Source organism: Thunnus maccoyii, chromosome 20, assembly GCF_910596095.1.
Source record: "Thunnus maccoyii chromosome 20, fThuMac1.1, whole genome shotgun sequence".
NCBI classification, from domain to species: domain Eukaryota; kingdom Metazoa; phylum Chordata; class Actinopteri; order Scombriformes; family Scombridae; genus Thunnus; species Thunnus maccoyii.
The window spans coordinates 23,373,755-23,386,338 of record NC_056552.1 but is presented as its reverse complement, the minus strand read 5'-3'; the positions used below and the strand labels follow the sequence as shown (position 1 = coordinate 23,386,338).

Genomic DNA, 12,584 nt, shown 5'->3' with positions numbered 1-12,584 from the left:
CTGTATGTTTACATATATATATATATTTATATATATATGTTTTTGGCCAATCCAGAGAATTACATAGCTGACAAACAAGGTATTACAAGTATATATTCAATATTGCCATAAAGCAGTGCTGCTCATTGATGTGCAGCATTACCGGCAATGGCCTAATGCACCCCAGAGATATGAAAGGGATAGATTCAGTATAGCATTTTTTCTGTTTTTTGGATGACTTGCTGTTATATTTATTAGAGCTTTGAAATGTTTAGACCCAGGAGGGAGTCCACACTCTGTCGGCTATGACAGCAGGTATTAGGCGGAACTGGATCCAGGCAGTCATGAAGAACGTCCGACCCTCCACTGCTCCTGATGTGGCAAGGTAGGTACAATCACACTATTGCACACATTTATTAACTATGATGATGTAGAGTGATTTAAACTGGAAAGATTTGGAATAACATCATCCCAAGAGCATCATTAGGGTCATGGACTCTGGGCAATTTAGATGAATTGCAATTAAAATCTTTGCCCTTTTCGCTGTTTTTCAGTTCAACAGAGGATCACGGTTCCTTCTCTCCTCTGGAGGGTCTGGTCAGGCCAGACGTAACCCAAGACTCTCCCTCCTCTGAAGCCTCGTCTGTGGAGAGAGAATCCATGCAGGGGGTCATAAAGAGCCGGGCGCGTGAGCGTAGACGAGAAGGCCGCTCGAAGACCTTTGACTGGGCCGAGTTCAGACCCATCGCTCAGGCTCTGGCTCAGCAGCGAGCGCAGGAAGCCGAGAGCCTCCAGGCAGACCTGGGAGAGCTGGAGCGCAGTCGGAGAAGGGAGGAGAGGCGGAAGAGGTATGAGTCTGTGACATCGGTGGAACAAACATCTGTTAAAGAAGGAGGGAGAACAGACTTTGAGAGTGGAGAGGGAGTCGGACACACAGGGCCTGAGTTATTAGCCCCTTCATCTGTGGAAAGGCAGCAGAGGGTGGAGGAGGTAATTGAACAACACTGGCGACAGGTGGAGAAGACACCGGCACGGGAGGAGAGGAGGGTGCCTCTGCCTTCTACACTACAATCCAGAGACACTGCAGAGCTGGAGCAGCTGTTGGACAATTACAAGCAAGGGGTACGTATACCTGTTGTACTGTATATGTTGGAGAATATTTTCAGAAGGGGCTTTCTTCTTGACTCTTACTATCAAATTTAGTGACTGCAAACACAACAAGCTGCAGGCCACAGCCTGCTTATAAACTTTAAGTTGGTGTACGGAAGTATTAGCTATTTATCTATTCAGAAAAGAGTGATTATAACATTAGCACCAATATATACATATATTACATCAATTTGATTCCTGAGGGATCCAATTTCTTGGCTTTTGATAGCTTTTATATAAGGTATTATCTCATACACAATTAAAAAAAAATTTTTAATATAAATTTCCAAAAATGAATAGTATCATAGTGTCATATTTTTTGCTATATGTCCTTCATCTGGGCAGTAAAAACGTCAGTGATTAAGTTGAATAATTGGTCATGTGAAATTCCCCCATTGAAAATCCATAAAAATTTAATTACCTTTTAAGCACATCTTTTAAAAACATCAACTAATCAAATGTTTTCCCTGCTGCTCCGCAGATAGAAGACCTGAAGTCACAGTTGGAGAGCTGTCACCAGCAGCTTCTTGACTCCAACAAGCACAAGCAGGAGCTGGAGCTCCAGCTGAGAACAGCTCTGGAAAGAGAGCAAGACATCCGGACGGGTTACATCTCTCCGGTGAGTCATTGGTCTCCATGTCCTCAGCGTGCAGCTGCAGCGTTGCGCTGTACGTTATTCTGCTATGATGGGAAGTCCTGTTGTAGATTACATGTGCATATTCTCAATTGAGCAGTATTTTCCCCTCCATTTGTAACATCCTTTGCATGTTGTATTTTATTATAAGAAAACATCCAACAAACTGACATTGAAGCAACAAAATGGCTACAGATATGTGCCTTTGCATGAGTTCATTGCATGTGGAAAAAACATTGATATCTTATTACTTCATTGGCTTCTACTAGTTAATCTCTTCTGTCCGTTTCATAGGTCTGTACTACCGTATATCAGAAGTTACAGTATCAGAGTATTGTTTTGATTATTGACCAAAGAACTCGTTTTGTGGTTGCTGATGTGACTTATAGAGGAATATTTCACTCAAAATAAAAAAGAGAAGATTGTAAATTAATTATTTTACTCTGTTACTATGGATAATCAGGCCTCATTTAGATGTTAAAATAAAAAAAAAAAGAAAAATTAATTTAAAACTATTTGACAAACTGATGTGATGAAATGGGAAATATACTAGATAACAGAAAAGTACACAATACAAATGAACAAAATAATTAACAAAAAGAAAATAAAAAGTATCTTGTTTTTAATTTTCCTTCCTCCCTTTTCTGTTGCTATGTTTCCACCCGCCATTATCGTTTCCTAAGTGATGTGATGGTCATGTCTCCTCAATTACATGCAGTTCAAAGTATGAAAATAGCAGATTTAAAAGTGCAGATGGAATGTGGAGGAAGAAAAATAAAACATTTGAAAAGGAGAAGAAAAAAGTATTTTGCATTTTAGCTGAAGGCAATTTTAAACATTTCTACAAATATTTCTTTTATTGTCCATTTTCTATTTTTGGTCTTTGGTTTTTGGTTTTGTTTTTTTATTTTTGAAATCAAATTTTCTTTTTCCATTTTTATTTTCATGCGCATATTTAAGGGGTACCCCAGCAATGTAGTATTGCACTGCAGAATTTTAAAAAAGAATGGTAAAAATTGGTGCAGCAGAAACCGAGATATCCTGATTTTTTTGTCATATGAGTCAAGCTTCAAAAACACTGGATCCCATATTTCCTGTAATGCGACTCGTAGCATCGTTCATTAGATCTCCCCTGCCTGTTAAATACCCTCATCTTTCAAACTCCATATCCCCTTAGAACCATTGATTATACAACTGTTTTCACTGGCTGAGTGCTGCACTCTTCATGACGAGTAAACCTAAGTTTTTTTTGTAAAATCGATGGACTTCCTCTTTAATAATAGTCTGATTGTTTCTAGCAGTTGACTGAACTAGTTAATTACGTTTACCTTAAATTTGAATTTAGAACGATGTTATCCTGCATAGTCACTGATGTAATAGCTTTAGTTGTTGAAATGTTTGGCTCAACGTGTATGAATAATAACCTCTTGGCTTGTTTTCTAATTATTTGCATGGACATCAGATTCTCATCCTCTATTAACTAATATAAAGACCATCAATTTGTTATTCTTTTTAACAAATATTGTCAGCTATGTAATGGCTTAAATGTATGATGCTGAATGAATTCCTATATTTGTGTGTTGATGTATGGATGGATTTGCCAGAGTGAGACTGAATGAATCCTTTTATAGATAATTTAGTTTGTTCGTGGTTGCAGTCAGGAACTGTTTTGATTATTAGAATATAGTGTATGCAAGTTTTGTGTTGCTCTTTGTCTTATGGAGAAAGTTTGAAAATATGTTTCAGCATTAGACTTTAGTTGGATAATGTGATTCACTGTCTCCACTCAGAAAAGCTTTGTTTTGGTGCAAGACATGAGTTTGGACCAGAGAACTTCAGAAATGTGTTTGTAGGATCTGGTATGCCTTCCATCCTTTAGTAAACCATCCAGCTGCAACTAATATTGCATTACTTACCACATAAAGTAACTTTTAACCATTTAATGTGCATGCTCTGTTGTGATTGACTAACCCCGGCCATTAAATCTCTTTTCTTTGCTTTTAATTTACACCATTAAAACCTAAGGGAATTTTATAATGTTTTTAATCAGTGTTTACATTTACATAATTTGAGATTATTATGTGGGAATTCTAATTGTAATGTCACTTTTTAATAGAAATTAGAGGGAAATGATTGATAGATAACGCTGAGAATTATTAGCAAGCTTTGTGTCTCCCCTGCTGTGTGTTAACCAACTGTCTGGTCCCCTTTTCTAAGCTGGAGCACCCTTTGGGTCTGGAGGCTGATGTGACGCCCCAGACGAAGAGGCCAGAACTGGTTAGTTCTCAAGCACAGAGTTTAACAAAGAAGTACCAGGAGACCAAAGAGCTCCTGAAGCAGCAAGAGTTGAAAAAGCGCAATATGCAGGCACAGCTTGGCCTCTCGCTTTCTCACCACTCCATCAAGGAACCTTACTTTTCTGAACCCCAAAAAACATCCATTGTTGAAGACCCTCCCCCAGAACCTGTCCAAAAAACGGTTAGCTTCTTGTTCCAGGACAGCACAGAGGCAATTCAAGAACTGGAGGACTTGACAACTGGTAAAACTATGACTCTGAAGGAACTGGCGAAATTGTTGAAATCCTATAGCTGTAATCAAGAGACAGCAGAGAGACCTCAATTTCAGAAGCTCTTGGAGACCTGGAAATGCCAACAGGAGTTAGAAAATGAAATGATAAAAAAGAGTTTAGCCAGGGCAGGAGAAAGTATCCGCGAATACGAAGCCCGTCTTCTAACCATGGAGGATTTGGTGGGGAAGGTTCAGAAGCAAACTTATGAAAGCCTAAAAAGCCCTTATGGTCCCCTTTCAAAAATTGAAAACCATTCAGAGACAAATGAGATGACTATAGGAATGCTCTCTCAGAGGGTTGAACTTTTAACAAGTGAAAACGGGGCATTGAAACAACGATGTCAGGAGATAGTGAACCAGCTGACTGAGGCTGACAGAGAAATAGACAGACTGAAAGCTGAACTGATTAGCCAGCAGGGTGGCAAACAACATCATCTTATCATGGAAGAAATGAAAAGATTGAAGGCTGAACTGGCTGAAAACCAGGCTAATGCCATAGACAGGGAGTATTATGAAAGGGAGCTTAATGAGAAATCTCTGAGGCTCCATGAAGCTCTGGTTACATTGGAAGAGCTTGGCAACACCCTAAAAGACACCGAGAAGAAGCTGCAGTTGAAAGAGGCCACGCTGAAAGGTCTGGGATTCCAGTCAGATTTTGAGGACGAGGGGCTACACCTGGAGAAAGATCAACTCAAAGAGCTACTAGAAGCATCACAAGCAAGGTTATTTGAGACAGAGGCAAATCGTCAGTCTACAGAGCAGCGCTGTATTGAACTTGAAGCCAGGAACAGTGAACTAATCGCACTACAACAGGAATCAGAGAAAGTCAGTAGAGAGAAGCTAAGAGAAGCAGAAAACGAAATAAGGATGCTACGAGAGAAGTTAGAAATGACAAGTAGAGTTGAAAAGACAGTGCAAGTTAGTGAGTGTGTTGAGTCTGGAGAGAAGCAGGTTGATGATAAAGGTCTTATAAAGCAAGTAGTAGAAGAGATTGAGATGAAGTCTGAGGCGACTAATCAGGTTTTAGGGATGTTAGAAAAGGTAGATGTTAACGTAGAGAAAATGCTCAGTGATTTAAAAAGCACTTTATTTGTCAGAGAGCACCTTGGTTCTTCGAAAGAAGAGCCATTCTGTGTGAGTCCAAAAGACATGAGGTTTGTATTAGAAGGAGAGTTCTGGAGTCAGTTGTTGGGTAGCATTGAAATAAAACCAGAGGAAAACAAACACAGCTGTGAAAGAGGTGTGGCAGAACAGATGATGGCACAGAAGCGCTTGATGCTCTTGATTAGCACGATTTGTCCTAAAGCAAAAGTTGAGAGCGAGATACTGGCAGAGCCAGATTTTGTATCTATGTACAGCTGGCTTGATAATGACACAAATGCCCTAATTCTTAAAGAGTTAACAGAGAACTTGGAGGCAAAGTCCTACTTTTTGACACAGATTGCATCCAAGGTGAAGCTGGCCAAAGATGACAAGCTCCTGTCTTTGGCTCTTGCAAGCTTTGATTCTGGTCAAGAACAGAAACAGTCCTCTAAATATCTGCTTGATGCCCTTAAAGAAGCTTACATGTCGTATTTGATTATTAGACTCAAAGTCCAGCATGAGAAAGAGCTCAAGGAAAAGCAAAGAGAAGTTCAGATTGGGGACTTGGACTGTCCAAACTGTCCTAAATTGAGAGAGGTTGCCAGAGATCTCCAGTCAAAACTGGCAGATCTTCATAGTCAACTATCTGAGGCATCTTTGAAAGCCACCTCAGGATCACAAACTTTGATCCAGATTGAAGGAGAGCCCATAGACTCAGTGGATAAAACCATTGAGCTTCAGGACATGATAGCCAGGCATAGGAAGGAGCTTCGAGAGGTCAAAGACAGCTACGAGCAGGAAGCTGAAAAGTTGAGGCAGGAAATTGCAAAGGCCAGTGAGACACTGCGCCTCCGCTCAGAAGAAAATGTCAAAGAGATCGACTCACTGACAAACTGCATGGAGAACCTGAAGAAGAAGCATGAGGTGGAGCGGACCAACCTCATGGAGAGGTTTGACCAGGAAATGGAGGAGTTGAAGAGCATGATGAGTCCACCAAACCCAGACAAGATCTCGACAGATGAGGATAGACCATCACATCCCCAGACATCTAACCTCAAGGAGCGCATTCAGGAGCTGGTGACCCAAGTCTCAGTCATGACCGAAGAGATGAGACGGCGCGAAGAGCAGGGCGACATAACCACTCTGCGGCTGAAATACGAGAAAGACCTGGAAAACCTGAAGGTGGAAGCGCTCCTTGTCCTTGCCGTCCGCCATCTGTGATGCCTTGTGTTCCTTTGTGGCATTCCCAGATCCCCTTCCTTCCCCAACCCTTACTTGCCTTCCTAACCTCGCTTACCCTACTGTCGCTCTTTGTTCTGTAAACACGTTTTCTTCTGTGTTGCATGAATTCTAACCTCCTCTTCAGTTTTTTATTTTTATTTTTTATCATTGACGCTGCAGTAGTTGTATACTGAGGAACCCATTTTTTGTATCACCATCACGTGGAGAACTTTGAGTAACATAAGCATTAGATTAGCAAAGAAAGAATTCAACAGAAGCTATCAGATTCTTTCACACTACCACATTATATCAGACTATTCTCCTTTGAAATGAGTTCCTCTGTTGGTAGTTCAATGTGCTCGTGAAGCTAACCCTTTGACTCAGCTATGGCACAAGTTTTAAGGGCAAAGAGTTGACCCTTTTTACCATTTTTAAACTTTTGAATATTTAGAATCAAAATAATTAGCAATTATGTTTATGGGTCTAATCTCTTTTCCTTTTGGCTGTTTCTACTAACAGTTTCATTTTAATCCTTTTTTTCCTCTCATTAACATTGGATGACATAGCATTTTAATATAACATTAAAGGATATATAACTGCCTCTCATGTTAAAGGGTCAGTTCACCCAACTAACAAAAATGCATATTTTCTTTCTTAGCCATAATGGTATTTGACCAAGAGGTAGATAATGTATTTCTGCTTCCAACCACAAACAATGGAGGTGAATGGAATTTTTTTTTGTAGTGCTCAAAGCACAAAAAATTGACATTTAATTGAAAGTCAACAAAAATGTCTCTTCCCGAAAACAATATCTCAGTCACTCCAGAAAAATCTTTAGATGTGGCTGTGGACAGTTTATAGTATTTTCTACATAGTTGCTACCTAAACTTAGTTGCGTGTGTGTGCATGGCTGGACACCACTTTAGTTATTTGAGTGAAACGCCTCTTTAAACTGTGGTCAGATTTAACTTTGAATTGAATAGTGTATATTACAGTAAACGTTGTATTTAAAAGATATGTTTTATGTTATTCTATATTTCTCTTATTAACAAATCCCATGAAAAGACCAAAACCAACAATGCGTAGGTTGTGTCTCAATACTTTCTTACTTCCCTACCCTGCCTGTGGCACTGAACCCTAAACCCATTGGTTCCTACTGAACTACTTTCATTTTTTAAAAGGCTTAACAATTTCATTAAACTGCTGGGCACTGTAGTTTTTAGCCAACATTACTCAAACTGGAGTAAATAGTGGATTTGCTGGGGACTATTTTCAGTGGCGGATTAATACACATTTCATGGGCTAGTGAGTATTTCCTGCAGCAAGCAGGATTGAGTCTAAATAAATAACACTTATTGATCTGTTTTTATTAGGTTTTGGACAACAATGGAGCTCTATGACACAGGAATATAATTTATCAGTCTTTGGATACATAAACAAAACTTGATAGTATCACTGTAGGTTTTAGTCTTCATGGGATTGGTTAATAATATGAAAAATAAGGAATATCACCAGCCTTATTTTCCAAAAAAGTTTATTTTTAATTTTACAGGTTAGGTGAACTTCTTTGAATTTAAATATGGAAGTTAGATGTTTAATGGGACATAAAAATATTTATGAATACCAGGTTGGAAGGTATCCAGGATACTAAAGATTTGATCACAGAAACATTTGTAAGCAATGCATTGTACAATCATAGTGAGTATTCACAGAGAGGTTTAGTAAGGGTTGGTCTAAAACTTATTTAAAAGTAACAGTATTTTTAAAAATGACAACAAATTTAAGGTGGTTGGGCTAATTATCAGTTGTCATTTTGATGTGAGTGTTAACTTGCTTTTTTAAAGTGAGGTTTACTTGTGGCAGTGGAGTTTTAACAGTGTGTTGGATGTTCAGATATTTGGCTTATGTCTAGCTAACTACATACTTTGGGGTGTCTGAGCAGCGAGTTCATGCCCCCGCCATGACCTGGATATATTTACACACAAGATACATAGCTTGACATGCTTCTAAATAAAGCCTGCGCTTGGTCTGATGTCAGAGCAGGAAGTTTACATTTGCTCTGTGGGGGAGACTTTTCAGCCTCTCACAGTAGGTTCCTGGGTCTGAGCTCTCAGGGGGTTTTATCCCTATGAAAACAGACTAGACCTCCATTTCCCCTGTGTGGCTGAAGCAGAGAGAGGGGACGCAGGCCCAGGCACGGCCGTCGACTGAGCACTCAGATTAGTGGCAGTGAATAGAGAACGGAAGCAGGGCTAGGTTTTGAGTCGGGCTAGTGGAAAGGCCATTGAAATCCCTTCTTGTGGAAACTTGCACTGTAGTTATAATAGCATTGTAATGGCTCTTTCTAAAAGTGTGTTGAAGAGGATTATTCTCCATAACACCCGAAGGTGCTAGCTTGGCAAGCTTAACTCATTTTGTAAAATGCTCTTTGCTTGAGATAGTTTGAAATGCAGTGTAGCTCCCAGACGCCCAGCTATTCATGATTGTATTAGGATATCACCTTAACCCTACATTCCATCAAAGATTTGCCCATAGGCAGATTAGGAATTATTAGCTGCAGACTGCAGCTCAACAACATGAGCTCAGTTTGGAATAAGCAGAGTTAGATGTTTATATCTGTCAGCAGGTGTTCTACCGTGGATAGGAAATGGCAGCATACACTTTCTTACCCTCCTCGCTCATTGTCTTTGCATTTCTTCAGTGTATCGTGTATCCTGTCATTCCTCTTAACCCTTTTTGTACTCACACAGGCTCAACTCGCTCATGGCTAACAGGCAGTAGCTTGCAAGTGATTTGCTGGATAATGAATGGATGATCTGCACTGGCTTACATTTTAGGGCCCAGGGTTTCTCCTGCTCAGCTTCATGGTCAGGAGAACCTTGTGGTCCTTGTCCTGATGAGCCGTAAACTCACAGTTGCCCCATATTGTCCTGTGTCACAGGCCACCTGTGAGAGGGGCTTTGCTGCCATGGAGGAGTCCCATCAGAAGGTGATAGATGAGCTGCAGAGGAAACACCAGAGAGAGCTGGAGAACCTGCAGGAGGAGAAAGAAAGACTGCTGGCAGAGGAGACAGCAGCCACCATTGCTGGTAAATATCACAAGATCTTATGATCTTTCTGGCATATTTTTAGCTCACCCCATTTTAGGGATAATACAGGTTTAGAACACAAAGCATAGATGTTGTACTCTAGCTAATAAAGCTTGTCGTGTCTGTTATCTTAGCAATTGAAGCGATGAAAAACGCCCACCGGTCAGAGCTGGAGAAGGAGCTGGACAAGGCTCGCAAAGCCAACAGCAACGCAGAGAACGCAGACATGGAGGAGATCCGCAGACAGCATGAGTAAGTTTTCTTCACTCACACAGTGCAGCTGCTGTAATGCTTTTAGGAACCGACTCATGTTGCCTTCGATTATGCATTTTGTCTTAGTCTGTTGATGAAAATGACTTGAGCAGTAGTTTCAGAGACCAGGATAAGGACAAGCAGGACCATTAGCAGAAGGGCTGAAACATTTTCAAAAAAGTATACACAGCCTGACCCTAAACTACATTGTAGAATTAGTGTTGTTCCACTTCATTGTAGTGCTTCCACTGCCTTGCTTGAGTGACAAGCTAACAGGTGACTCGCTAGATTTGTTGTTGTGGTAGTGTAAAGCAGTTTTAAAAGGTCAGTTACCTTATTTTTTTCTTAACAAACTTTTCAGTTTGTCAAAAAGGCAGTGAGTTTGTTGGAGAACAACAGTAAGAACAATCTGTCTTCAAAAATACATAATTAAAATATAACAGAACAAAGAAAAAAGCAAGAAGGGTTTACACAACTAACTAAAAATGTTAGTTATGATAATGTTTCTATGTAGATTTTGAGATTTCTTTGACAGACGACTAAATACATTACATGTGAGGACATTCTTTGTTCTCACAAATTTCATTTTGTGAATATAGAATTGACCTAATGTTATCAAACAGCCTTACATTGATCTATAATTTTGCCATCTGCAAGGTAGAACTCAAAATAAAATCTCCACTCATGTACTTGTCAGGTACTTTGGTGTCATGATCTGACATTTAGCACAGCTCGCTAGTTTGCTCCAGTTTGTTATCAAAAGTTCAGTGACTGATAACAGGGCGTGGAATGGAACAAGGCAAACTAATTCAAACAATATGTTGCACTTATAGAGTATTTGAATTGGAACAAAACATTACAGATGAAATATGATTTAAAAGAAATGTTTTAATGTTTGACAGATGGTTTGAATGTTGAGTATAAAGTGACAGCTCTAATCAGCAGCCATCAGTTTATCACCGGTAGCGTTTTAGTGCCCAGGTGCAGATGTTATTACTGTTACATACCTGTAAAAGTTGTTACAAAACCACTTCACCAAAATGGTAGAACTAAACTGTGCTGGGTGTGGTAATGGTTGGTTTATGGTTTGATTCTCTGTATTGCAAAACAGTTGAGTTGTGCTGAAACAGTCCTCTCAGATTGTCGTTCTTTATGTTGTGAATTTTCTGGCTGTTTTGTTTATGCTCGATCAAACAGTTTCATCTACTGATAAGCTGCTGAGGTATCAGATCTTGCGTGTGTCACTCATGACTTGCTGGAACATGTGTCGGGAGTACTCGGTGCTGAACGCTCACCTGCCTGTCTTCAGCATGCTCTAACACTTCACTTGACCACATGTGTTTAACTGCAGGTGTTACACTAATTAATCCAGTGTTTTTATATCTGTCACTGTCTATCTGATCCTCACTACACCTTGACAAACGTTATTTTAGCTGCAGATGTGTCCGGACGGTAAAGACGAACTAACTGAACCAGAGTGTGAACATCCAGCTGTATCTGAACCCTCTCACTCTGCTGGTGTTTATTTCTCTCTCACTGTGGTATTGTGTTGTGTTTCAGGGAGGAGCTGTGTTCGTTCCAGCGGGAGATCGAGGTGTTGTCGGAGCAGTATTCCCAGAAGTGCCTGGAAAACGCCCACCTGGCTCAGGCGCTGGAGGCCGAGAGGCAGGCCCTCAGGCAGTGTCAGAGAGAGAACCAGGAGCTGAACGCACACAACCAGGTGCAGACACACACGAGAACACACAATCATGTCACTCACTGGTATACACACACACACACACCTGTCTACAAATATTTACTCTGGGACAGTGATGTTGACTGTTTTATGACACACAACCTGCTGTTCTGTCTGGCATTTTCAGGAGCTAAACAACCGTCTAGCAGCAGAGATCACTAAGATGCGCTCTATGGCATCTGAGGATGGAGTAGGAGACACAAACACTACAATACAGGGAAAAGAGCTCTATGAGTTGGAGGTAAGGTTCAATCAGAAATCACATTTAAACAAAGCAATAAAATATACAAATCCTGCATATGAAACATACCATAAAAGCAAGTCTGTACTGGTCAGTTTTAATAAGCAGCTGATCAACAGGCAGGAAGCCTTCAGTAAAGCATCTTTTCATCTTTTTTTTCTCTTTTCATCCTCCCTTGTTTCCCAGGTGATGCTGAGGGTAAAAGAGTCTGAGGTCCAGTACCTGAAGCAGGAAATCAATTCCTTAAAAGATGAACTCCAAGCTGCCCAAAGAGTAAGTTTTTTTTTCTCCTGTTAGGGTAACGTTTCCACTCGAAGTCCTCTAATCTGGTTGCATCCATGAATTCCTAGCTGAGAGAAGCACAGAGGAATGCTTACCCTTTGTCTGAACTTCCAAACAATGTGTTTTCAGGACAAGAAATATGCAACAGATAAGTACAAGGACATCTACACCGAGCTGAGCATCGTCAGGGCCAAAGCAGAGCGGGATCTGGGCCGGCTCAGAGACCAGCTGCAGCTGGCTCACGAGGCTCTCGGGGAGCCGTCGCTGGAGGAGGTGGAGAGAGGAGGATACGGTACAAGAACAAACACTCAGAAACACACGCAGGAACATTGTGTTAATTTTATCCTAAAC

At 40.5% G+C, this 12,584-nt stretch overlaps 1 protein-coding gene across 2 annotated transcripts in view; it reads left to right on the top strand.

Annotated features, from left to right (window-relative positions):
* Nucleotides 1-12,584, top strand: part of LOC121887111 (myosin phosphatase Rho interacting protein) — a 40,847-nt gene that overhangs the window by 25,050 nt on the left and 3,213 nt on the right. Inside the window, exons 13-22 of one of the 2 annotated variants that reach the window (XM_042397677.1) lie at nucleotides 255-364; nucleotides 534-1,101; nucleotides 1,610-1,747; nucleotides 3,980-4,039; nucleotides 9,576-9,723; nucleotides 9,858-9,975; nucleotides 11,536-11,695; nucleotides 11,838-11,951; nucleotides 12,138-12,224; nucleotides 12,363-12,525. In XM_042397677.1, the coding sequence (XP_042253611.1) occupies nucleotides 255-364; nucleotides 534-1,101; nucleotides 1,610-1,747; nucleotides 3,980-4,039; nucleotides 9,576-9,723; nucleotides 9,858-9,975; nucleotides 11,536-11,695; nucleotides 11,838-11,951; nucleotides 12,138-12,224; nucleotides 12,363-12,525 (1,666 nt within the window). The remainder of the gene's footprint in view (nucleotides 1-254; nucleotides 365-533; nucleotides 1,102-1,609; nucleotides 1,748-3,979; nucleotides 4,040-9,575; nucleotides 9,724-9,857; nucleotides 9,976-11,535; nucleotides 11,696-11,837; nucleotides 11,952-12,137; nucleotides 12,225-12,362; nucleotides 12,526-12,584) is intronic. The other variant, XM_042397678.1, reaches the window with a different exon arrangement.